Source organism: Microtus pennsylvanicus, chromosome 9, assembly GCF_037038515.1.
Source record: "Microtus pennsylvanicus isolate mMicPen1 chromosome 9, mMicPen1.hap1, whole genome shotgun sequence".
Classification (NCBI taxonomy): Eukaryota; Metazoa; Chordata; class Mammalia; order Rodentia; family Cricetidae; genus Microtus; species Microtus pennsylvanicus.
Window position 1 is genome coordinate 41,488,655 of NC_134587.1, and position 24,930 is coordinate 41,513,584.

Genomic DNA, 24,930 nt, shown 5'->3' on the forward strand with positions numbered 1-24,930 from the left:
GTGACAGCAACCAGGGCTCTATATAGATTTATCAAGTGACACCACCTCTCCTTTCTTCGGCTGTGATATAGGCTATGTGGGCAGTTGTGTGGCGTAGTGAAAGGGCAGGTCATCCCTGGGAGGTGGATGCATCTTCATTCTCTTCTAGGCCTCAACTTCTCTGTCTGTCAAAGCTCTGGTGGCTCAGCAATGCAATGCTTCACAGGCCAAAGTCACATACAAGCTGTTGAGAGCAGGACAGGGCCCAATCAGGCGTCTCATGTTGTTGGGATCAAGCCTTAGGGACTGTTATTTCCTCCTCCCCACAAGAGGTTTGGATTACCCTGAATGGGTGCTCTAAGCAGGTCCCACTAGAGTGCCCAGGAACCAGAATCCCTAGGACACATTTTAAAGTGTCTGTCTCTTCTTATCCTGTCCCTTTAGCCCTGTGGGACATACTGGATTCCCAGAACCAGTCATTAAAACGGGTTGTCAACACTCGGAAAAGTGCAGCTCAGTTAGATACCCAACCGGCTGCCATCAAAGGATGCTGCTGGTGGGGACCAAAGATGGTCTGGGGAGATAATGGGCTGAGGGAGGCCATGGGGGAAACTACCAAGCCGAAATAGCCACGTCTCGGCGTGTTGTCCAAACACAGGAAGTCGAGTCTGCTCTGGGAGCAGGCAAAATCAAAGGGGCAGCCCAGAAAGGAAGGGCTATTTTCATCTCCTAGAAAGGCTTCAAACAATCCCGGGAGGGGCTGTCACCAGACTCCTTGGGAACAGGCGTCTGAGATGCAGAGGCACACATCCCTCTCTGAGGCCTGGAGCGGGGTAGGAAGAGACTTTATGGTTCACCTATAAACAGTCATTTCAGAGCCTCTGCTCTCTGGGGATTTCAGGAGCCTGTGTCCCGCCAGGCACTGGGCAAGAACCCAAAAGCAGTGGCCACCGGTATCTTGGAAACCATCACGGCCGAGGGCAGAGCTCTTCCAGATTTGGGTGGTGATGGTTTCCAGGGCGTCGTGCTTCTTGATACACCTTCCAGCAAGGAAACCTGTTAGATGCTGCCTTGCAATTCGAGCAGCACCCAGCACCCCACACGTGCTGGAGAGTGGGTGTAGACAGCCCCTCCAGAAATACCTTTAAGGCTTAAAATCCAAAGGGTTATTTTGAACCTGGCGGCTAGCTCTTGAGTCAGGGCTGAGTCATGCGGGCTGTGGCTGGGAAGTGTGTAATTATATAAAGATGGAGGAGCGTCTACACCAAGAGCATCTTCTCTCTTTTTGTTCTTGGAAGGAATTTAAGGCTGCAGAAAGCAGTGGCGGGGTGTGTGTGGGGGGGCAGATAATTCCAGCGTTGTCTGGGTCAAGCCTTAGGGACTGATTCCTCTCCCCAGTTCTTCCCCACTGAGGTGTTTGACCCACCCCCAGTTGGTGCTGTAAGTGGGTCCCACTGGGAGCTCAGGTCCAGGATCCCTTTCTTTGAAACAAAGGGTCTTGGATCCCCTCCCTCCGTGTTATAGTTTTGTTTGTAAGCAGGGAGGAGGGCAGAGCTTCCCCTGCATAGAGCCAGGCTCAAGGGTTGGTCTGAGCCCCAGGAGAGGTGGCCCAGGCCCCTGTCTCCCTCCTTTCTGCAGGCACCCTCTCCTTCTGAGAATTCACAGAGCACAGCAGGAAACTCATGACTGAGGCTCCTGTTGGTGGATCATTTCCTGGGTTCTCAGAGCATGGCGTGCTATCGGGGCAGCGCTCATCCTCAAAGCACTCTCTTGGGAGACATGAGCCAATCGGAGCAAAACACAGGCGCAGTTCTCACCCACTTGACTAACAGTCCCGACAGCTGTCCCTACCACAGACTCAGCCAGAATGGCTTTTAGAATGTAATGGCCTATAACACCCACAATCCTCCAGTAGTCCCCAGGAAAGAGACGGTCCATTTAAGAGCTGTAATAGGTGTCAGGGAAGAGCCCTTAGCTAACCCCTCTTAATTCCAAGAAAAGTAGAGTTGGCCCAGGCAGCCTAAGGGAGCTGCTATCGGTGGGGCTGATCCCCCAACTGCTCTTCTTGGCTTTGGGGTTATGAGACTCAGGGGCTGTGTTCTTACTTGAGGGGCTAGGTCTTGAACCTGACACCCTGGGTGGAGGTAATGCAGCAGCAGCCACATCCTCCCCCTGCAGAGTCCCAAATAGCCTGCACAGGGGGTGTTGAGGCTGGTTCAAAGAAGCTAACAGTCCTAACAATACTTGGCTGTGGCCACCAGAGCTCTGGCCAAGAATCATAGCTGTTGGCTGGCCGGCCCCCAGTGTGCCTCTTCCCGTCAGCTGGTCTGTGCAGCCATCACTGATCTGAGCCGCAGTGCGGGCCTAGACCACTCTGCCTCCTGCAGCTGGGCTTTGTGAGTTTGAAAACTGGAAGCTGAATGGCTGGTGTCCCCATTCATCAGAGCCCCAGCTGAGGGAGGCAGCTGGGGAAAATTCTGGACCATCTCGGTCCCGAAGAGCCTTTTGAGATTCCTTCTGGGGTGGGAAGAAGGAATCCGATGACCAGAGGGAGATGTAGCGAGAAGCCCGTGTTGAAGGGCGGTTGCGATGTTGGTGAGATCCTCATTGTTTAGTGTGTCTCTGAAAGAACAGAGTGCCCCCAGGTAGCCTGTTCAGTTCAGTTCTGGAGATGGGAAATGACCCATGTCTGCTCAGTGCCAATATGCGTGTCTCCTTTTGTGTGTGTGTGCGTTTGTATGGGTGTGTGTGTTCCAGAGGGTGGGAGTCCTGGTCTTTCAAGAGGGTACTGACTCAAGCCCAGGAAGGTGTGTCTTTAAGGAGAGTATGTAGCCTCAGAGGGGATCCATCCACCCAAGAATGAAGCCCATAAGCATCTAGTTCTCTCACCCCACTCTCTGACCTTGTTTCAGGACCAGACCCAAGGCGCGCAAACAAGGTGTGAGCCCAGCTGACATGTATAGGTGGAAGCTTTCCTCCCACGAGCCCTGCAGCGCCACGTGCACCACAGGTACTGAGCCCGGAACCACTGGGCCACCTCGCTGAGTCTACCTTTACAGTGGCTGGGGCTCAGCTAGAGACTCACCGAAAGTCAACCCCAGGGAGCTTGCATGGTTTCTTCATCTGGAAGGTGGAGTGGGATGGCCAGAGCTGGAGGGTCAAAAAACAATCCTCATTCCCGCGACATGCAGGATGACAAGCAGGTCCAGGCCCCTCTGCCAGACCTAACTATTCTCTGACATCTCCGGAGAGGGGCTCTTTAGAGTAGAGATGAGAACCTTCAGCGTTGAGGGTCTGCTCATGTTGGCCCTGCCCCCAGACACACAATGCTGCTCTGTACCTAATAATCTGGATGCAAACAAACATGTTGGGATAGAGGAGCATTTGAACCATACTGCCTACTGCATCACACACCAGGTTCTCAGCAAACCACTCTTGTTTCTACCTGTGAAAGGGAATGTACTGTACCGTGGCGAAGGTGTTTGTGGGATGAATGAGAAGAAACCACCTGTCTGGTTTAAATTCAGTCAGTGAGCACTATTGCTACAGACCTGCTGTGGGTTCCAAGGCTGAAGCTGGCCCTAGCCCAGGACCAAGCCAGATGAGCCCTGCCGAGTGCCTTTCATAGGGATGGACTGTCAGGACCAAACTGTATGGCAGGCGCTGTGGCCCTTAAGTTCCCAGAGCCTGTCGAAGCTGGGTGTGGGCACGCTATGGATCCTTCGAGCCATCCTGGCTGTGGAGCTTCCCATATGTTGTGACAGTGGAAACTTTCTGGAGGCTGGGGAGGTGACATCACTTGAGATGTCTCCAGGTTAAGGCAGCCTTGGTGGCAAGGGGCCTGATGAATGAGCCCTGCTAGATGATGTCTCCAGGGACAGCATGAAACTATTGTCTTTCAACACTTCGACAGTGGCCAGGACAGGGAGCAGGACTGTTCTAGGTTTCCCACAGTGCAGGAAGGAAATAGGACAGGCCTGATACTAGGAAAGGGACGAGGGCTGCCTTAGACAAAGATGTCAGAAGCAGAGAGGCTCCTGTCACCCCAGGAGGCACTGATCCAATTGGGTGACACCAGCAGAAAGGACAGAGAAGGGTCCATACTGTGGACAATTCACTGCCTTGGCCCCTTCTGGCACAACCTCGTTCGTTGTCTGGAAACCACACTGCAGAAGCCAGGCCGTGTAAGTGGGTTTTGCCAGCTGCGGACACACACACTGTCTGCAGATGTTCTGTGGAGTCGTGAGTGCTCCACTTCTGTCTGCTCCCCTCATGCTGAGATCTGTTCTCGAGGCTGTGCTAGGTTGTGGGGCCTGCCTTCTCTGTACCCTGAACTCTCAACTGTAGTTAGGATCTTAAGTTTGTTCTTTTGGAACAGCAATGCTGTTAAGTGGTCCTGGACTCTGCTTGGGACTCGGGGTATGGCTTCTAGACTGTCCCTCAGTCTCCCACGGCACAGCAAAAACTTCCCAGGATCAAGGAAATTGGTGGGACTGTTACTGAGGATGGACATCTGTGGCTAAGAAGTTTTGAGAAGTTCCCTACTCAAGACAGGTGTAAGGAAAAGGTGCAGAGAAAAAAAATGATATTTTGATCTTGTAGCATTTCTGGAAAGTTCTCATTTTGGAGATGAGCAATCTGGGGTTTTGATAAGTCTGGTGGTCCTAAGTGGGTCTTGGATTCTCATCTGAGTGTTTCCATTCCATAACAAGTCAGTACATAACCAGGTACTTGGGGCAACTGCAGAAATCCCCAGCCCTGTCTGTACATCCTTGGGTCCTAGAGCTAGTGTTTCTGAGGCCTGAAATGTTCCAAGTAGACCTGGCCAGGAAGCTGTCTCCTCCTCTGGCACACTGAAGACTGCTCAGCCCAGGGTTGGCAAGGGAGGAACCAGTAATTGCAACCTGGCTTGGCCCTCATGGAAAACACACACACACACACACACACACACACACACACACACACACAAGGTTTCTTCCCGGACTCTATGGTTCTGTCTAGGGCTGGGATTTGGAGCAGCAAAGGCTGCTGGGTCTCAGATACCCCAGGGAAGGTAGATACACTGAAAACCCCAGGAGGCTCTTCCACACTGGCTTTCCCCAGCCACACACATCCCTGGCACACCTTACTTTGAGGGAAGGAGATGCTCAACTTCTAGAGAGCCCCATGCAGGTTTGCTTTTAGGTGTAGGAAGTAGGTCCAGGAGGAAAAGAGAGACAGGGTAGCCAGGGAAGTTAGGAAAAGGCTGGCTGGTGATTTATGTGTGTAACCCTTCCTGTCCCCAAGCGATTTTAGACTCCAAGAATCCCAGGAAAAGTCATACAGATGATTAAAGATTTGGAGGTGCTGGTTAGGAGACCTTCAGTAAGAGCTGGGGTACCTAATCTGATATCTGGGGCCAGGGCTGTCAAGGACAGCAGTGGTTTGTTCTTTCCACTTCCTAGTGGCTCATTTCTTACAATGGGGTTTATCAGACAAGTGCACATCAGGCTTCATGGCTGCACTTTCTCGGCCTCCATAAGGCTCATCTAGATTTATGGCGGGTGAGCTAGATGCCTGGGCTGGGCAAAGAAAGAGGTCAGAAATCAGAGGTCAGATCCTGAGACTCTGTCCCACAGAGCTTCCCCACATCTGGCTCTGGGTTTTTACCACCCCCAACCCAAGAAACAGATCTCTGAGCGGTCATGTGACCCATCCAAGATCACAAGGCTCACCCATCCGCTGGTATCCAAGGTACTTACTGCTAACCACAGTTTACAGACCCTTGCCTTGCCCCAAACCTAGGAGTCATGTCCACATACGCCATGTGTGTCCGCTATGATGGTGTGGAGGTGGACGACAGCTACTGCGATGCCCTCACCCGTCCTGAGCCTGTCCACGAATTCTGCGCTGGGAGGGAGTGCCAGCCCAGGTACCTGTCCTCGAGCACCCGGCTGGGTGTCAGAATGAGTGTGCGCGCGCATGCGTGACTGCATGTGTGTGTGTATGTATATGTGTGTATGTGAGTGTGTGTATGTGTATGTGTGTGTGTGTGAGTGTATGTGTGTGTATGTAAGTGTGTGACTGTGTGTGACTGTGTGCATATGTGTGTGTAAGTGTGTATGTATATGTGTGTATGTGAGTGTGTGTATGTAAGTGCGTGTGTGTGTGAGTGTATGTGTGTGTATGTAAGTGTGTGACTGTGTGTGTGTGACTGTGTGCATGTGTGTGTAAGTGTGTGTGTATGTATATGTATGTGAGTATGTGTATGTATGTTTGTGTGTGTATGTGTGTGCGTGTGTGTATGTGAATGTGTGTGCATGTGTGTGCATGTGTGTATGTGAGCGTGTGAGTGTATGTATGTGAGTGTGTGTGCATGTGTATGCATGTGTACATGCACTCATACTCACACGAGGCTCCGCTTTGCCTCTGCCGCAGGCTGAGCTGTGGGGCTACGTGGGGAGCAGAGCAGAGCACATGGGATAGTCACTGAACACTTTCTACCACGGGGTGTTTTCCACATTACTCTCCACACTAGATCGATATCTCTGTGCTAACTAGGGAAGATTACACCCTGGGATGTGAGTGGGTCCCCATCTTTCTAGCCCCTATGTCTCGTATCTTGTCTTCAAGGCAGAAGCAAAGCCTTGGTTTCTCTTCCAAGGAGCCATGTATCTCTGGCTCCCCAACATGCTCACACTCATTCTTTTCTTCCGGCTACTACATCTGAGCATTTGTTCCTTGCTGGAGCAAAAGACCACAGAGCTGGCCTGAACTTGATTTAGATTCTTCTCCAAGTGTGTCTTCTCAAGGACCTGCATGGAGGAACCTGGTCTTTCATAGCCCCACACAGTACAGGGTGCAGACGGGTGGTCATCCTACACACTGGAGATGCCCTGCTCTGGGTAAAGAGCTGGACCAGACCTTTGGTTCACTTCCACCATTGCCCACGAAGAAGTCCATAATGGGCCACAGTCACCTGTGTGACCCAGCAGGGCAAGTGAGGCCTGGGGCTCTGGGGCACTGGAGTATGGACCTGAAGGGTGGCAAGTGTGGAAGGGGACAGAAAGAAGGCCTGGAGGTGAGGGTAGGTGAAGGTAGCCAGGTACCCCAAGGCCATGGGCCCTTGCAGGACACTCACCCAACATTCTACTTGGGACTACCTAACCCAGGCTTATCATGGGCATAGCCCCCACTGGTTGGTCTCACCTCCTTCCAATCTGGCTTGGCCTGTGTGATTTGGGGCCACTGAGGGCTTTCCTCGCTCCCGAGGCAGGTGGGAGACCAGCAGCTGGAGCGAGTGCTCACGCACCTGTGGTGAGGGCCATCAGTTCCGGATCGTACGCTGCTGGAAGATGCTGTCTCCCGGCTTCGACAGCTCCGTGTACAGTGACTTGTGCGAGGCCACAGAGGCCGTACGGCCTGAGGAGCGCAAGATATGCCGCAATCCGGCCTGCGGGCCACAGTGGGAGATGTCTGAGTGGTCAGAGGTGAGAGCCTGCCAATGCTGAGGTGGTGGCCTGTGTCCCCGAATGGGGGTGTCAGGATGTCTCTCACCCCGACTTCCTTGCAGTGCACAGCCAAGTGTGGGGAGCGCAGTGTCGTGACCAGAGACATCCGCTGCTCTGAGGATGAGAAACTGTGTGACCCCAACACCAGGCCTGTGGGAGAGAAGAATTGCACAGGGCCTCCCTGTGACCGCCAGTGGACTGTCTCAGACTGGGGACCGGTGAGGGCAGATTTGGGGCATGGGGCTAGGGACGGGACCCTGAATCTGAGGACTCTGCTTTGCTGAGCCTCCGTGTTCTCATCTGTCTGTAATAAAGGCACGAGAAGAAAAGCACAATGACCCCCCCGCCCCGCTTCCACTCTTTTAGGAACTCAAACAAGAGTGGACATAACTATCCCATCAATGATGTCTCTCTTTCCACCTCGCCTGACATCTCGCCTTTCTGTCTGCACGTCTTTCCCTGTCTCTGATTCCCCATGTCTCTTTTCCCTCCCTGTCTCTTTCTCCATCTGTCTGTCTCACCCGGAACAGAGTTGCTCACACGCTAGGAAGGGTCCTCTCCGGTGGTGGGGGCTCAGGTGACCTTTTGAGCTGTGCTTTTCTCCATGTGTGTTTTGCACTGAGCATGTTATTTCTGTAATTAGAACAGAAATGTTATTTAAAAAGCGGTTGCCATGGAAACTGCTTCCCCTACACTGCCCTGGATGCTGTTTCTCTTCCTCGGGGATGATGCAGGTCGGGGGCTTGTGGAATGGCCCCTGATATTCCACTGGCCCCCGCTGTCCTCTCTTGCAGTGTAGTGGAAGCTGTGGGCAGGGCCGTACGATCAGGCACGTGTACTGTAAGACCAGTGATGGACGGGTAGTCCCGGAGTCTCAGTGCCAGATGGAGACAAAGCCTTTGGCCATCCACCCCTGTGGAGATAAGAACTGCCCGGCCCACTGGCTGGCTCAAGACTGGGAGCGGGTGAGTACTCAAGAGCCTGCACAGAGCCTATCTTTGAGTCATGTAGGGGATGGGGGAATTAACCTAAGTGCCAATGGCTGGTTACAATGAGGAATTCATGGCAAACCATGAAGAACAATTGACTAACAATCTGGAAAAAAGCCAAAAAGAAAAGTAGTAAAACCACTTCCCGTCCCCTCTCCCAGAGATGCCCGCAGGTCCCCAGTATCTTCTCACTGGGCCCTGTTCTGGTGAACACAAAGCCAGAGACAGGGTGTACTGGCTGCACACTTTCAGCCTGAAGGCCTTGATGACCTTTTGCTATCACAACCCACTTGTCTTCCGTCCCCACCAGCCCTTGTCACCAACGTGCCATTTCAGGCGATTGTTCTCCGTCAATGGTTTCAGGCGGGCCACTGCTAACTAAATAATCTCGGGCCAAATCGCTTTCTGCAGAATTGATTTTGGCCTAATCATCCTTGGACAAATTACATTAGCCAATTTGTTTCAAAACAGATGGTTTGGGGCCTAATTGCTCTTGATCAGATCCGGATGGGGCCAAATGGTTACCTAACAAAGCGTTTGTCAGCCAATCCCCCAGTCGAAAGTGCTTGTACTTCCCCCAAATATCATTGACCAAACTTTGGCCACCAGAGGTGCTGTGGTCAGGGTTCTGGCTCTCTGGGCTTCTGTCCCACTGACCCATCCTGGCTAACCCCTTTCAGTGCAACACCACCTGTGGGCGTGGCGTGAAAAAGCGGCTGGTTCTCTGCATGGAGTTGGCCAATGGGAAGCCTCAGATGCGCAGTGGTCCTGAGTGTGGGTTATCCAGGAAGCCCCCTGAGGAGAGTACATGCTTCGAGAGACCTTGCTTCAAGTGGTACACGAGCCCCTGGTCAGAGGTGAGTACCCAGCAAGCCCTCCCCCACCCCCAGGCTGCTTTAAACCAGGCCTGAGGTCTGATCCTGCCACAGAACATCCATCTTGGCCCATGTCCGTCAAGCCTCCCTCCAGGTGCTTGTCCCTGGATGCTTCTAGATCAACTGGTGGAGAGGCGTCACTACCCAGAAGCCTTTGCTGATCTTACCCTGGTGTTCCTGCAACTCTTTTTGTGGGCCTGTGTGGCTTAAAAATGAGCCTTTTAAGTGTTGTGTTTGGTAGCAAGTATACCTGATATTCTCCAAAGGGTAGTCCAATCCTGGTGGATACAGAGTGTAAGGTTGGCTGAGTCATAGCTAAAGCAAAGATATGAGACTCGGGCATACAAGCGGCAAAATGTGAGTCCTAGGTCAGTGGGCAGAGCAGCAATCTGTCCTGACACAAGCCCGACTACCTGTTCAGTTCTACAGGCTTCTTAGCATGCTAGGCAGGATAGAGCTGAGCCCTCGTTCCTGCAGCAGAAACGGAGCCATCACCTGTTGCCACAGAGGTCACTGAGGGCAGCTGTGGCCCAGCACTTGTCCCAAGGTCTCTTTTCCAAGTCACTTACCTAGAGGAAGAAACTGAAGTTGAGAGAGTTTTCCAACCTGGGGCCAGAGTTTAAGGTGTGTTAGACATGGGGCTGAGGACTCTGCAAAGGGAAAGAGGTGCAAACCAGTCCATCCCAGGAGTCCAGGGCAAGGAGCCTAAAGTGTGAGTAGCCTCAACCCACAGGCAAGTAATGGGCAGGCAGAGAAGTGTAAGAGGAATGGGAAGGTCCCCTAGCCATGGGGTGGGTGTGGCTCCCTTTCTAGTCTCTGACTGGCACAGCAAGGTAACTGCATCTCAGCTGCTCTCCATCCTGCTTGAGAAGTCAGACCACTCCATGAGGCTCGTCAGCATCCTGAGCCTTCCAAACATCACAGAGGCAATCACCTAGATGTCAGTTCTTAGTCATTCACATCAACATCTAGAAGCCGTTTCCACCTCCATGCTGCCCCATAGCAACAGCATCTGCCATGTCGTCCCATAGTAACAGTATCGGTCCTGGGCAAGGACATGGGGGGTCCAGAGCCATCTTTAAGCATCCCTGGGCAAGATGAGGGCAGAGCTTCTGTGTCCAAGCTGAGTAACCCGGGGTTTCACGCTGCCTATGGTTTTGATTCCCACATAACTCAACTCTGAATGCTTAGGGGTAGTCGTGGAGTGTCAGATGGGGTCTGGAGCCCAGTGCCTTCATTGTGGGGTACAGCATCCAATACCCCAACACATAGGTCCTCCTTGGGCTCAGTTGCTGAGATAGGTGGTTTACAATTCCAAGACTTGAAAGTCCAAGAGCTCCATGGGGTGAGGCCCCAGTTGTTGCCCTTCTCAAGCATGGACTTGGGAACTCCAGAGTTCTTCTGTACACACACACACACACACACACACACACACACACACACACACACGCACGCACGAGAGAGAGACAGAGAAACTCTGGTGTCCACCAATGCCAATCACCCTGAAGGTAAGAAGGAAGGGTGGTATGGCTGCTATTGCCGAGAGGGTGCATGGCAGAGATTGAGGACCAACAAGTATCATTAAGGGAAGAAGGCAGAGAAACACACAGGTGTCTCTGGAATGAAGGTCCCCTCTGAACTGACTGATCACAGCTGGAGTCTAGCTGCGGTCTGGGAAGCCCAATAGCTCATGGACTTTAAGAACACTGGTCTTAGGGTAGCTGTGTGGCCACAACCGAGTAAGTCAAGGACCATGTTGGATGATGGGAAGGGGAGAGAATGAATGAGGAGGATCCCCAAGGCAGCCATGAGGAAGGGGTGCTTCCCACATCACCCTGATGAGCTAGCAGGAGCAGATGGAATCTGTGAGTGGTGGACACGTGGAAGTCTGTCCTTTCTGCTCCTGGCTGGGGCAGTGTCCTTCTCTACGGCTGCCCCATCGTGATGCACCAGCTCAGTGTTTGTTCGCCCAATTGTTCTGTCCCCATCCATCTCCTGGGACAGAGAAGCAGGTGCCAGGACCTGCTGGGAGCCCGCTTATCTTCAGAGGCATCTGCAAAGGCAAAGTGTCCTCTGGTCGCCTGTGCCAAGCCAGCCTCTCCTCTCCCCAGGGCGGGTGAGCGGGCAGGTGGCCTCATGCCAGCCTTCATCAGCTCCTCTGTGTCTGGTAACCAGACTGGGGTGAGTCTGGGGCGGGGGCCTCCCCATACCTCAGGTCCAAGGCATGCCTGGGTGATGTGGGGTCACCACATCAGGGAACCACTGCCTGCAGGATCTTGGCAGGGGAATAGCGGGGTAATTGGGGTCAGCAGATGTCCCTGGTATTCTGGGTAGCTCAGCAGGCTTTCTGAGGGGAACATCTGGACTCAGTGTGATGGCTCTGGAAGTTGCATTGATTAGCCCATGGCAAACTCTCTGTCACTAATCTCAGACAGATGGGACCTGAGCACCTAGTAGGTCATCGTTGGCACCCTCTCATTGTGAAGCTGGGAAAACTGAGGCAGAGAAGCCTTTCCTCCAGTTACCTCTGCTCAGCCCCAGCTCAGGCGCTAGATTCCAAAGCACCGGTGTGTCCTGGGCCAGCCTGTGGATGGTTAGGGCGTAGAAGGGAGAGTGCTGAGTGATGAGATTCCAGGCCTGTCACCATGGGGGGCCTTGCTATGGACCTATGTGTCTGTCTGTCCCGCACCAGTGCACCAAGACGTGTGGAGTAGGCGTGAGGATGCGAGACGTGAAGTGTTATCAGGGAACCGACATTGTACGAGGATGTGACCCCCTGGTGAAGCCTGTGGGCAGGCAGGCCTGCGACCTGCAGCCATGTCCTACAGAGCCCCCAGGTGAGAAGAAAGAGGCCGGGCACAGGGTGGGGGGCTGGTGGGAGTTGTGGACAGAACACCAGGCATTAGTAAGGGAAACAGTTAGAGAGACACACGGGTGTGCCTTCAGGAGAGGTCTTCTCTAATGGGGAGGGCCTCGATAAAGCTCAGGGACCCCACACAGAGACCTGGGTCTCAGAAAAATCACTGTGGTTGGGGGAAGCTGTGGGACCAGGGACCAAGACGACCTGGCCTGAGCAGCAGGTGCTGACTCCCAGGAGGCAGGCAGGTAGGAGCTAGGCATGGTCTCTGGCTTGGGTACCTGGGAAGATAGACAAGGTTCAGTCTCCAGAGTGCATGCCAAATGTAGAGGAAAGTGAATTTTATTTTGGGAATTCTGAGGCAAGGAGAGAGGAATCCACAGGTCCTCGAAGGGTTTGGACTTTTCAGAGGGGACCAGGGACTATCCAAAATCCCCGGGTTTTACCCCCCGCCCCAAGTGAACAGATGGAACACCTAGTGAGATCCATGTTTTCCTGGAGAGGCACTTGGATTAGGGAAGGGGTAGCAGAGACATAGAGCTGGAAATCTGTAGTAGGTGGGGTGCTCTGGACCTAAGCTTGGTGGGTGCTCATCATAGTCATTGTATCACTCTGGGATGCCCTTAGTGAGCTCCTAACTTTGTGAAAATACTATGGCAAGAGTTGGGGACCCTAGGAGCTGTTCTTCTTGGGCATCCTGGTGTTTCATCCCCGCCCCCCCGTATTGTGTCTTATCCCCAGATGACAGCTGCCAGGACCAGCCGGGTACCAACTGCGCACTGGCCATCAAAGTGAACCTCTGCAGCCACTGGTACTACAGCAAAGCCTGCTGCCGCTCCTGCAGGCCTCCCCACTCTTAGCTGGTGTTGTGGCCCCCCGAGACCTGCTCGCCACATCCTGGGGCTCTCGTTGGACACCCACCCTGCAGGAGGAGATCCTGGGCTGTGAAGACGTGACACAGAGAACAAGTGACAAGAAGGGACTTCGGGGAGAGCCTCCAGAGCCCACGGGCCCCTTCTCAGATGGAGATACCCTGCTGCGGGAAGCCGTACTCACTCCCAGGATCCTGTGTCTGTGCCCACACTAGAGGGACCAGAGTCTAGAACCCAGAGTAGGCAGTAACTGCCCATTTTCCAGGCCTTTCTCTGAGGTGGAAGAACCCTCTCGAGGTGACTTGAAGATGACCCAGGAAGGGGACAGTCTCCCTTCTTTGGCTGCCTTGGGCAAGGCGGGGTCTTGGCTCAGCTGAGGAGCCCAGGCTGCCCTGTCTCTGGAAGTATCGAAGGTACCCCATCCTAAGGCATTAGTGCCACCATGCCTCCCCTCCTGGAGTTCCTGTGCTGGATGGAAGGGACGGCCCCTGTTCTTGTGGTGTCCCTGCCACCCGCTCACTGGTGCATGTTAATAAAGTGGCTGTATTTATGGCAGTGTGCTGGGTTCACTCACTTCGGGCAGAAATGGTGGACAGCCTCAGGAGCTTCAGGGAGGCTGCGCCAGGGTTCCTCTGCTGGACAGTGGGCGCAGAGATGGGTGGGAACAGGGCGGTCTGATACAGAAAGTAGGCAGAAGGCAGTGGGAAGAACAGGGAGTGTACAAGGATGGGTGCTGTGGGTAGCAGGACAGGGTTGAGATAGAACCTAGCATGAATCTCCAGCCATCTCCAGCTGCCCTTGCTCTGGGGCTTATCGCTGGGATGGAACACAGGGCTATTGGAATGCTGGGGGAGCCGAGGGAAGAACAGAAAGGCTAGAAGATACAGGACAGGACCACCAAAAGTACGTGCTGCAGTGGGCTCAGGTTTCATGTAAGGTCCGCTGCTCTCTGAGGACCATCCTCAGGGCCATGAGCCCAGATTCCCACATCAGGGTGGCTCCTTGTGGGTGCAGGGATACAAGGGAGCTATCAGATGGAGCTGCTTCAGTCTGATTTTTCTGGAGTGGAAGAGAGTGGAAAAGAAAACAGCACACATGTGTGTGCAGACACATGTGCATGCACAGCCCCCAGGGAGGCAGGGAGGAAGGGGCAGAGTCTGAGACGGCAGCGGTTAGTCAGTCTCAACACCATGGAGGAGTCCCCTGGGCTCAGGTAGTAGGGACACTGATGACTGTCTCCTGTGCTTTGGGGTCAGTCTGCCCCAGATAGGTCTGTCATACAGCTCTGCTGCTGAGTGTTTAGGGTTTGGGAAGAAACAGAGGCAGCCACACAGTCCAGCGCACTATTGCTCCTCTGTGTCCACAGGGACTGGATCAAGATAGCCGCCCCTAGAGATTTTATTTTTGTCCCCCAAAGCCAGAAGTTAGCGATTTGGGAGATGGCTGTGCTTCGGGTCACCAGCTGGGCTTAGAGCAGTTTCCTTGGGTCTCAGCGGCTGGGCCTCCACCACACCTAAGACCCATCGTTATTTTCTTCCAGGCTCCCTCCCCTCCTGATTTCCTCCCTCTTTACCTCATCCCACACTCCTCTCTGTTGGCCTTTGGTTTATACCTAGCTATGCCAGGCTGTGTCAGGCATTTCCCCAGCACTGACTAGTTTAATCAGTTTTGAGGTGGGTAGCATGAGTGTCCTACTAAGCTGATGCAAGCTCAGGGACAGTCAGCCACTTGTCCTCAAGAAACACAACCCATCATGTTACGTCTGCTCTTCAAATTGTTGAACGACAATCTTGAAAGCCATTGGGGGCACTGAGAAACAAAGGTGGCTTGTTATAATGCCCCGTTTGCCTGAGAACTCTTACCAGCCCTTCTGCGCAGAGCTAGAACTCACCAACTGGGCTGGGAAGGTGAACTCTGTCTGGTTCCAGAGAGGGTCTGTGCCTGACAGTGCCCAGTGGGTGGACAAACAAGCAGTCTAGTGCCATGGTGTGGGAAACAAATTTATTGGCTTTTGCTTTTTTCAGGATGCTTGGTGGGTCCCCGGCAGGTCCCATGGTGGTGTTGAGTGAGCTGGTAGGGATGAATGCTTAAAATTCACTTCAAGGATGTCTATGGAGCTATACAGAGACGCTGGAGGTTAAAAAAGGAGAGGGGCTAGGAGACAAAGACAGAACAGCCCAGAGCCCCCCCTCCCTGCGTCACCCATACCCCAAGTAATGCAAGGGACTGATACCAAGGGGTAGAATGGGACAAAGGAAGTAGAGGGGAAAGGTTGGGGACTTCTATGATTCTAAGGGTAGATTCTGTTAGCAAGACCAAACTAAGGCAAGAAAAAGAAAAGGAGAAAAAAAATTCAGAATGCCAAAGACAGCAGATCCTCACTAGCAAGGGTGGAGGGCCCTGCTGTGGTATCTGGCTCAGGAGTGGCTGCTGTTCTATAGGAAGGCACCTTCACAGGGCACCTGCTCGTCTCAGGCTCCATTGCAGGGCTTGGAGATGAACTAGGGTCCCAAATAGAAGGGCGTCTTGAGGCTGTGCCACCAAGAATGGTGTCTCTTTCAGAGCAGAGAACTGCACTCCTGAGGGCCGAGGTCCTGGGCTTGGGGCACCCTCGAGGGGTGGTTACCTGACACCAATTCCTCATTCAGAGGAGGAGGGCTTGGAGCTGTGTGAGTAGAGACGGGGCTTCCATACAGGGGCAGCCAGCTCTGGCTGTCTAGGCCTGGGGCCTCATTCCAAGCAGGAAACAGGAAGTGGATGATCTATAGCTCAGCTCTCCCAGGGACCTCCGTTCCCACCGAGGACCAAAGTTTCAAGGGCCTTCTGCAGTCAGCTTCCCCCCTCCCACCCCCCACTACCTAGATGGGGATGCAAGCCCATGGATGGGGTGGCCTGCCCAGGAGTCACACCTGAGACCCCTATTGCATAGCTGGGCCACCTCCAGTGCATCAGCAACCTTGCTAGATGTGTCTGTGGTCAACTGGGTTTAGGGATGAATACTGGATGTGTAAATTTGAGTGTCAACCCTCCCAGAGTAGCATCCCCTGTCCCCATGCCTCTTCTCTCATGGAAAAGCAGATTGGGTAGAGAAAGAGTCCCAAGAACACTGCTGTCTCCTAAAACTCTGCCTTCTACAGGGAGACTTGTCCATTCTCGGGGGGGGGGGGAGCAGCACAATGGGTATTTTAAGCTTGGGGCAGATGCTTGGCACCTAGGTTCAGGAGTGTGAGTCAAAGAGGCTGGGAGAAGGAATGGAGAGAGGGTGAGGGGAAGGATGGGAAGGGGGAGACAGGGCGAGGGGACAGTTTATTTGGTCCACCGTCTCTAAGGAAGGTTCATGCTTGAGGGCCACTGGCAACCAGTGAAGCCCCTGCTCCCTTGAGCAGGTAAAAAGCCCAAAGCCTGGAGGGAGGGACAAGTTAAGGCCATGAAGCCAGAGACAGACAAGTTGTTGGGGTTGACACTAGCCATCTTCTTACTTCCTGGGAACAGGACCTAGTACCTGTGCCCCAACACTGCCTTACCTTATCCTCCTGACCCCCGCCTCCCTTCTTGGGTCAGCTGTCCCTAGGAGCTGCCACACCTGATTCATTGGACTTTATCCCTGTAAAGGGCCCGGGGATTCCCCATGCCTAGAGCCCCTAGTACAGGGATAGAGGGAAGACATGGCTGAGCAGAGGTCTGGGCATGGGGCCAGGGCATGCCATGGGGATCCTGCCATGATCTCAAGACCTTCCAAGGCTGGATGCCTCGGCAGTATGGAGGCCTGTCACACGTCGGTGCTAACGCTGCGGCTTCGGGAAAAGGCCTCACGCATGGCTGAGAGGCGGTTGGGGTTGAGCGCCTGCAGGCCCTCAAAGGTCGCTGGGGGCAGCTCCACGTCCTCCTGGCTGATGCTTTTGTAGGCCACACGGCCCCCACCGTTGCGCACACCCTCAAAGTCGTCCTCCTCTGGCTCCTGCAGGAAGAAGGTGGGTGGCTCGTAGTAGGAGCAGCTGCGGCAGAGGGCGCGGGCCTGTGGGGACTTCTGGCTGAAGGAGGTGGCGGCAGCTGGGTAGAGAGTGGGCCCGTTGGTCAACACAAGGTTGCGGTTGGAATGCAGGGGCGGCAGGTGCAAGGGCGCGGCGAAGTCGGGCTCCTCCTCGTCCTCCTCGGATTCGTCCTTCTTGCAGCAGTAGTACTGTGGACAGAGGGACAGGTGACCACAGGGCGTTTCTCATCAGTGTTGACCAGAGGGTAGCCTTCAAGATTATTGGGTGACCCTGCTCAGTCTCCTCCACCTGTTCCACTACCACCCAGCATCGACCCCAGGCCGCTCCGAGCTGAGGTCCCTGCAATCATGTCTCTTATCTATCTCACCCACACAACTGGATGTACGTCTAATTTCCAGTTTATAGGCAGGTAAACTGAGGCACAGTTGGGTTAAGAAACCTGAAAGTGATAGATATGGGTAAGCCATTTCAGATCCTAGAGTTGAATCATAGGCACTGGGTGTGCCTTACGCACAAGTGTTTACTCCTGTCAGGAAGCCATGGGGCCTCAGAAGCCTCTAAAGCTCAGGCAGGGAAGGCTAGGCAAGGCAGCATACTCTTCGCTCTCCTGAAGGGTGACTGTGCGCCACTGGAGAGTCCTTGAGTCCCTCTGAGCCTCAGCAAAAGCCTTGAGTGAGCTGGGTAACTGGTCACTGAACTGCACAGAGATTCCCCCAGCCCCATTGCTGGGCATCTCCGCGGAAATCTGACTATACCTCCTCCACTACATCCTGGACCCTGGCCCTCTGTCTTCTTGGGGGCTCCCCCTGCAGAGCCACCCTCAGTCTCCAACCCAACCAGGTCCCCTCCCCATCCATTGGGAGTACCTGAAGCCGACAGTAGCACAGAACAGCGATGATACAGAGCAGAATCACAGTTGCCAAGATGCCCCCAGTGATGACCACAGTCCCGGCTGTCATCCGCCCACTTCTCCATCAACAGCCTGCAACAGATACCACAGGGCACAGCATTGGTAGTGCCTTATGCAAAAGGCCAGAATGTGGATACCACAAACAGGAGATCAGCCTGGGATGGAGCAGGCAAGAGGAGAGGAGATCCAAGCCTCTAAGCCCTGTTCCACCTCTTAACCTCAGTTTCTCCATTTGCAAAAGGTTAATAGTCAGACATGGGAGTTACTTTTAATTTTTATGTGTATGGGTTTCACCTGCGTGTATGTCTGTACACCATGTATGCTGTGTTCATGGATGCTGCAAGGCTTTAGATCCCCTGGAACTTGAGTTACAGACAGCTGTGAGCATCCATGTGGGTGCTGGGAATTGAACTGGGGTTCTTTGGAAGAAGCTGCTGGTGCTCTGTTATGTTGTTGTTTTTCTGAGGTTTTTTGTTTGTGTTGTGTTTTGTTTTGTTTTGTTTTTCAAAGATAGGGCTTCTCTGCTTAGTCCTGGCTGTCCTGGAACTCACTCTGTAGACCAGGCTGGCCTAGAAATCACAGAGATCCTCCTGCCTCTGCCTGCCAAGTGTTGGGAGGTGCATCCCAGAGCTGGAACTCGGGTTGTCAGGCTTGGCCACAAGCGCCTCCATCTGCTGAGCCTCCCTGACAGTCCCTTGTTTGAGCGAGAATGGGGAGAGTTGTTTGGTTGTATTTTGTTTTGACAGGTTCTGTCATTGGCTTGGTATTTGCAAAATAGTTGAAATGGCTGGCCAGCATGCCCCAGGGGTCCACTTCTCTCCACCTTCCCTATGCTGGGATTGCAAATGTGCATACAACATCTGGCTTCGTACAGGGGATAAAAATCAGGTTCTTGTGTTTGAGCAGCAAATGCCTCACTGATGGGCCACCTCTCCAGTCCTGTCTTTACCACTGTTTAGTGCTCAGTTCAATACCAACTAAGCGGATTTTTTTCTAGTACCTTTTTATATCATGAAACTGAAAACAATAAACAATTTTTTTTATTTATGAAATTTATATTTAGAAAAAATATATTCCCAGTGACATTATAAGGAAGTGATGGTGAGCTCCCCCCCCCCATGTTGTAGAATCAACCTCCATGACTTTTTCAGAATAAATTCTTAGAAGACAGATTCCTGTGGTCCTGATGCCATGAGCTCTTAACTGCAGGGAGCTGGCAGTCTGCATCAGTGTGCTGCTTGCAGGGATCGTCCCGATGGACCTGTGCCCCCAGGACACAGACTCTCCTTTGCTGTCTTCCCTTGTCTTCTGCAGGGTGACCATTCCAATCGTGGCTGGTGTCAGCTGAAGCGAGACTTAGCAGCTTTCCCGCAGCCCTCCTGTCTTCCAGGGTCCTTCCCTGAGCGGCCGCAAGACCTGGGCAAGCCCATCCCTTCCTCTACTCCTAAGAGGTTCTGGTTTTGTGGGGCCTGGTGGAGATGGCATGGAGGGAATAACCGGACCATTTTAAAGGAGAGCCAGAGCATCTTAGTCTACCGACCAGCACTTCTGTGCTGACAACCGACGGGGACTCGGAAAAGCCTCTGCTCTGCTTGGCCTCCCCATTCTCAGAGATGCCGTCCTTACCGTGGGTCTGTACACATTAGCCTCCTATTCGTGTGAGACCCTGTCATTCCTGAATGCCTCAGTTCTCACCCGTCCTTCTCCTGCCTCCCTGCCATGTGGTTAGAGAGAAGTGTACTCATCCATTGTACAGAATCTTCTATGTATTAGAGTTGGCGTGTTTCTTCGTGTGGCTGCTAACAGGTCCTTTGTGACCATTTGGAACTCTAAGCTGGCCTCCTTATACGTCACCTTCAAGGCCTAGGGCCAGTTCCCCTTCTCGTGATGTTGCGTTGACAGTGGTTCTGTCTAGTTCTTCCGTCATGCGATGTCCCATCCTGATTGCTACCCAACTGCTCTAGCAATATCACAGCAAATGCAAAACAGTGACTTTTTTCCCCTCAAAGTTTCATTTCTCTCACATTATCTATTCAGGTTCTTCCAGATAAAGTTATAAAGAGCTTGCTGAGCCTGTGATAGCAAAGGCTCATCTGAAGATGGGAGGCAGCTATGCCCAGTTCTTCCCCCATCACCTCCTAAGGCAGGCAGAGCCTCCCTGAGGCTTGAGGCTGTGTCTGAGGCTCACTGCAGCGTTGCTCACCGTTTGGCGTGTTTCCATCTACTGCAGTCTTTATCCTGCAGTCAGTGGTCACACTGTCCCAGTGAGTCTGCGGGTTCGGAGGCTTCTCCACAGCTGCTGCTGTGCTATCCTGGCGACCTCATGAGCCTTTGGTGGAGTTTAATAGGAGAACCCCCCCCCCCTCAGTGTTCACAACAACCAGAGCATGGGCATCTTCTATTGTGAATGAACTCATTATTTTACTTGTGTGTATGCCTCGTTCCCTTAGACAGGGTTACTCACTGATCTTGCAGCTTGCTATTGGCTAAGCTAGGGATGAGGACATAGGGATCCTCCTGTCTCCAACTCCCTACTCCCAGGGCTACAGGTGCTGGGGTTCCAAACTCAGATCTTCATGGGTACACAGCTCTTACCCACTGAGCCATCTCTCTGGCCCAACAATTTTAGCTTAATTTTTTCGAGACACAGCCTCATGTAGACCAAGCTAGCCCTGAACCTCCAGTCCTCCGAGCTCTACTTTCCAGGTACTGAGACTCCAAGCAGGTGCCACCTGCCAACATGCTTTACATTGTCGGAAGCAGACACCTAAGACGTGAGTTCCTATTGATATTTGCACTTAAACTTTGGGATTCTAGTTTTTTGGTTTGGGTTTTTTAGTCATTAAAATTGGATCTTTGACTTCTCTCTTAACATCCTACACTTCCTTGCTTTCCTCCTTGTATCTGCAGCAATTTTGAAATGACAGTATCAGTGTTCCACCAAAGTCTCCTGAAAGCCTGCCGTTTGTCTCTCTGCTCGCTCCCATGAGGACGGAGTTGAATGAAAGGACTTTCAGAGGCACCACTACAATTCTTCACAGTGGCTCCCCACCAACCCCATATTCAGATTCATCTTTTCCTCATTTGTTTCAAATATAAAAATTAATGAAAATTTTCTTCTCAATTATACAAAGTGCTTGGTTAAACAGACTACAGCATAAATCCAGGAACATTTGGAGGCTGGTCTTCCTTCCTTCCTTCCTTCCTTCCTTCCTTCCTTCCTTCCTTCCTTCCTTCCTCTCTCCATACCTCCTTCCTTCCCCTCCTTCCCTCCTTCCCTCCTTCCCTCCTTCCCTCCTTCCCTCCTTCCCTCCTTCCCTCCCTCCCTCCCTCCCTCCCTCCCTCCCTCCCTCCCTCCTTATGCTCTGCCCTGGAAGCAACAATCTGTCTTAGCTCTGCTTTTCTCCTTCTATGGCCGCGTCCTCAACACACGCCCAAGGATACTTTCCCCTCTCAGAGAAAGAAGGCGCTGTTAAGTCTGTGCCCTCCTTTCCTTCATGCACAGTCTGACCTGTGCTACACGGAAAACCTTAGGGAGCCTTCTGATCCACTGTGGAGCTTGCCTGGCCTCCTCACACCCAGGTCACGCTCCTTTAGGAGAAGAGCCCAGATCACCCACAGACACTGTTGTTCACCTTTCGCTGTTACAGAAACATGCACATGTTTCTGAATTTCTGCTAAATCTGGCCAAGACTTGCTGGCATTGGGGTTGACTGATCAGTTCCCAAAAGTGTAGGAGAGAAACTGGAAGTCTGGTGCTTTGTTCTGACTCTCCAGGTCTGGGTGAGGAGGGTGGATATGAGAGGCGTTCGCACATATTTGCGGCTGGACTTGGGAGAAGGTCAGATGGCCTCGTGGGGTCAAGCAGGGGCTTGGGTACAGATGGAGGAGACATGGACATGTACTGCCAAGGAGAATCGTGCTCAGGCCATGCTGTGAGCCAGAGGCAAGGCAGGGACTGGAATTCAAGCCCCAGAAGACAGATGGACAGACAGATGACAGATAGGTCCAGACAGACCCAGAGAGACAAGGCAAGAGACACAGACAGACATAGGGACAACTCCAACCAAATACAAACAAGTCCAAACAGCTCCGAAGTGTGAGACAATGAGGTGTAGACACGCTGGAGACCCAGACAGGGAAGGAGCCCTAGGGACCCTACACATTCCTGGGCATGCTGCCTGGCAACTCTAGCCCCCTCAGCCTCTTGGGAGGCCGAGGCCAGCTGGCTAGCTGGCCTTGCTAGGGCCGCAGGTCTACAGAGCTGGAGCTTGGATTCAGTGTGCAGTAGAGGCAGCTGGAGGACTGTCCAGGTACATTTTTCTTTCAGGAGGGTGACCCTGAACTGTGCTCACTGTGACCACTAGACTCGGCTGCCCTGCTCTCATCATTCTGTTGGGGTGCAAGAAACATTGATTTTTCTGGGATCGCTGAAGAGATCCCAGAAAGCCCTCCTTAGTGGTCAGAAGAGCTGGGGAGGGTGGGACAGGTACTAGAACCCTGATGCTGTAGGCAAAGGACTGAGGAGCGTCCACCTGGGAGGTGCACCAAACCGAACGATGTCCTAAGTGAGGTGACTGGGCATGTGTCCGACAGCACACACTGGTATCTTATGGCTGAAAGCCATGACAGCAGGGACAGGGCCCGGTAAGAGGAGAGAGGAGTCGAGGTCAGTGCCTTCATCCCTTTCACCCCCTGCTTGTCAGACAGACCCTTCTCTCTGAGATGGCATGGGCCGCCATGGCCCCCATGGCTGTCTGCTTGCGGTGATGTGCTACCCATAGCTCGGAGAGGGAAAGTGGCCTGCTCTATACCAGTCCCAGCAAGGCAAGTACTCTGGGTCAGCTTAGAGCAAGATCTACGAATGTGCATAGGAATGTGTGGGTCTCTGGGGCTCCCTCCTTCTACCTCAGGACAGGAACTGTCCTCTGCTACCCCTCTCTCATGACTACCTCACCTGCACGAAGGTCCTGAATCCCATGGCACCCTCGTGGGAACACGCACTGCAGCAGACGATGTGGGGTACAGTGCAGCCTTACCCTTACTCTCCTCTCTGGGCTCTGCCTCTGGGCCAAGAGGTGGTGGTTGCATCTCTACCCTTCTTGCTTGTCTGTCCTTAGATGACAGCAGGGATATAAATGGGCTTGAGGTGAATGCTCATCCTAGCCTGGGATGGACAGCTTCTCTCCTGGGGAAAGGAGTTAGGAGATCCACTGGTCCCTAACTGTCAATGGCCTGTGTGAAGCCACGTGTGGCGAGGGCTGTCATGTTCAGCCAAATGTGTGGAGAGTCAGAAGGCTCTGCAGAGGTAGGAGAAATAGACACAGAAGTAGAGATGTCCTGACTGAGTCTCCAGGACCCTCTGAGCCTGTAAAGATGCCACTTTAAGTGGGTTTCTGCTGTCCACACCCAAGACAGATGACCGTAGAGATAGCCCCATGGGTCACCATACTGGTGGGAACTTGCTGCACTCAGAGAGGCCAAGTGGGAGGCAAGTGGCCAGCAAGCTGGACTTTAGTGCCCTGAAGGTCAAGATTGAAAGCCCTTCAATGGGCCACCCCATCATGGGGCTTACACACAGGCTCACTGACAGTCACAGGGACTGGGGCTAGGTTCTCCTGGCAGTATATGCCCCAGTGAAAGGTGTCTCCATGGATGCAGGACTGGAGCTGAGGGAGAAGAGAGCTCACAAGAACCATGACAGGGCTGAGGGACCTCTGCAGGACATGGAAAGGAGTGCTCTATACAATGACTCAAACAGAACCTGAGGACCAGCCTAGCGCTTCCCTGGTCAGTCACCAGACAGACCCCAGATGCCTTTGTTTCTTCATGCCTCAGTTTCCTCCCTTGGAAAGTTAGGGAAACACGGAAGATTCTGTGAGGGACAGGATGATGTCATACTAGAGGCACGAGTCCTTCTTTGGTTCCGAAGATCTGGCCACACTCGCCACAGAGCCTCTCCCAGTTCTGAGAGACATGCATCCCTCTCCTGGCCCAGGCTGTTTTCTGCTGATCTTTAGGGCCTGGGTCCTCTCCAATGGCAGGCAGCCTGTCGGCATGATGGGAAAGATGCCAGCTTAGGCCAGGTGCCCAGGGCTGTCAGCAGCCACTGCTCCAACACCCAGACCATCCAGCTGGAGCGTCTCAGCATCGCTTTTCTGATACACACACCCCCGCAATGGGTGCCAGGTCCCAGGGCCGGCCCGGCATAGACACACACTCAGGCCACTGGCAGCTCTGCTCACATCCAGCCTGACATCATCTATATTTAACTACCAACAGTCTCGGGGGTGACCAGACCTCCCTTGGCTCTATCCACCTGCCTTCCCTCTGGGATACCCCTTTGCCCACACTTTCATTGCCATCAAAGCCCGACATATGTTTGCTTAATCCAGAAAGCCTTCCTGAATCTCTCCAGCGTATACCACATCTTTGAAAAACACCCGTGCTAGAAGGAACCACGTAGCATGCTTCCAGTCGATGGAAAGAGAGTAAGGACCAAGGGCCGCTTCCTTCCACCTCACCCCGCTGTCCGTGAGTTCTTCCCTACACTTCTCTTCAGAGACTTGGACTTTCCATAGCCACCTTCTCTGCCCCCACATCAGGGCAGAGGCCTTCTCCTGGGCCCCAGCTCCCTCCTCTGAAATGCCGACTCAGTACAGGTTGTCCAAAGGCTTCCAACGTTGGTTGGTTTTTAATCAGTTTGCAACCAAATGTAAGGGCCATGAATGTAAGAAGCGCCTGGCACGGAGTCAAGGTGTCAGGGACAGGATTTCGGATTCATTTGGACTCGAGGGAGGCTTCCCAACAGGTTCCGAGAAAAGCAAACCTGAGTACCTAAGAGAACAGGAAGGCTTTGGGGCTCAGGGAGGGAGTTGGGCTGGACCACCGGGAGAAGGAGCCCAGGGAGCTTCCTGGAGGAGGAGGAAGTTTCTATGCTGGTCCTTGAGGGAAAGAGAGGAGAGA

At 53.2% G+C, this 24,930-nt stretch overlaps 2 protein-coding genes across 3 annotated transcripts in view; one reads left to right on the forward strand and one right to left on the reverse strand.

The window, feature by feature from the left end:
- Adamtsl2 (ADAMTS like 2) overlaps positions 1-13,612 on the forward strand; it is a 32,092-nt gene extending 18,480 nt beyond the window's left edge. The window contains exons 12-19 of one of the 2 annotated variants that reach the window (XM_075985545.1): positions 2,892-2,989; positions 5,764-5,890; positions 7,235-7,448; positions 7,532-7,687; positions 8,264-8,434; positions 9,139-9,315; positions 12,026-12,170; positions 12,932-13,612. In XM_075985545.1, coding sequence (XP_075841660.1) covers positions 2,892-2,989; positions 5,764-5,890; positions 7,235-7,448; positions 7,532-7,687; positions 8,264-8,434; positions 9,139-9,315; positions 12,026-12,170; positions 12,932-13,050 — 1,207 coding nt within the window. In that variant the 3' untranslated portion in view covers positions 13,051-13,612. The remainder of the gene's footprint in view (positions 1-2,891; positions 2,990-5,763; positions 5,891-7,234; positions 7,449-7,531; positions 7,688-8,263; positions 8,435-9,138; positions 9,316-12,025; positions 12,171-12,931) is intronic. The other variant, XM_075985544.1, reaches the window with a different exon arrangement.
- A 1,527-nt stretch (positions 13,613-15,139) lies between these two features.
- Fam163b (family with sequence similarity 163 member B) overlaps positions 15,140-24,930 on the reverse strand; it is a 31,762-nt gene continuing 21,971 nt past the window's right edge. The window contains exons 2-3 of the mRNA XM_075985546.1: positions 17,921-18,036; positions 15,140-17,242 (exon numbers count right to left, since the gene is read on the reverse strand). Of these exons, the coding sequence (XP_075841661.1) occupies positions 16,832-17,242; positions 17,921-18,013 (504 nt within the window). The 5' untranslated portion in view covers positions 18,014-18,036 and the 3' untranslated portion in view covers positions 15,140-16,831. The remainder of the gene's footprint in view (positions 17,243-17,920; positions 18,037-24,930) is intronic.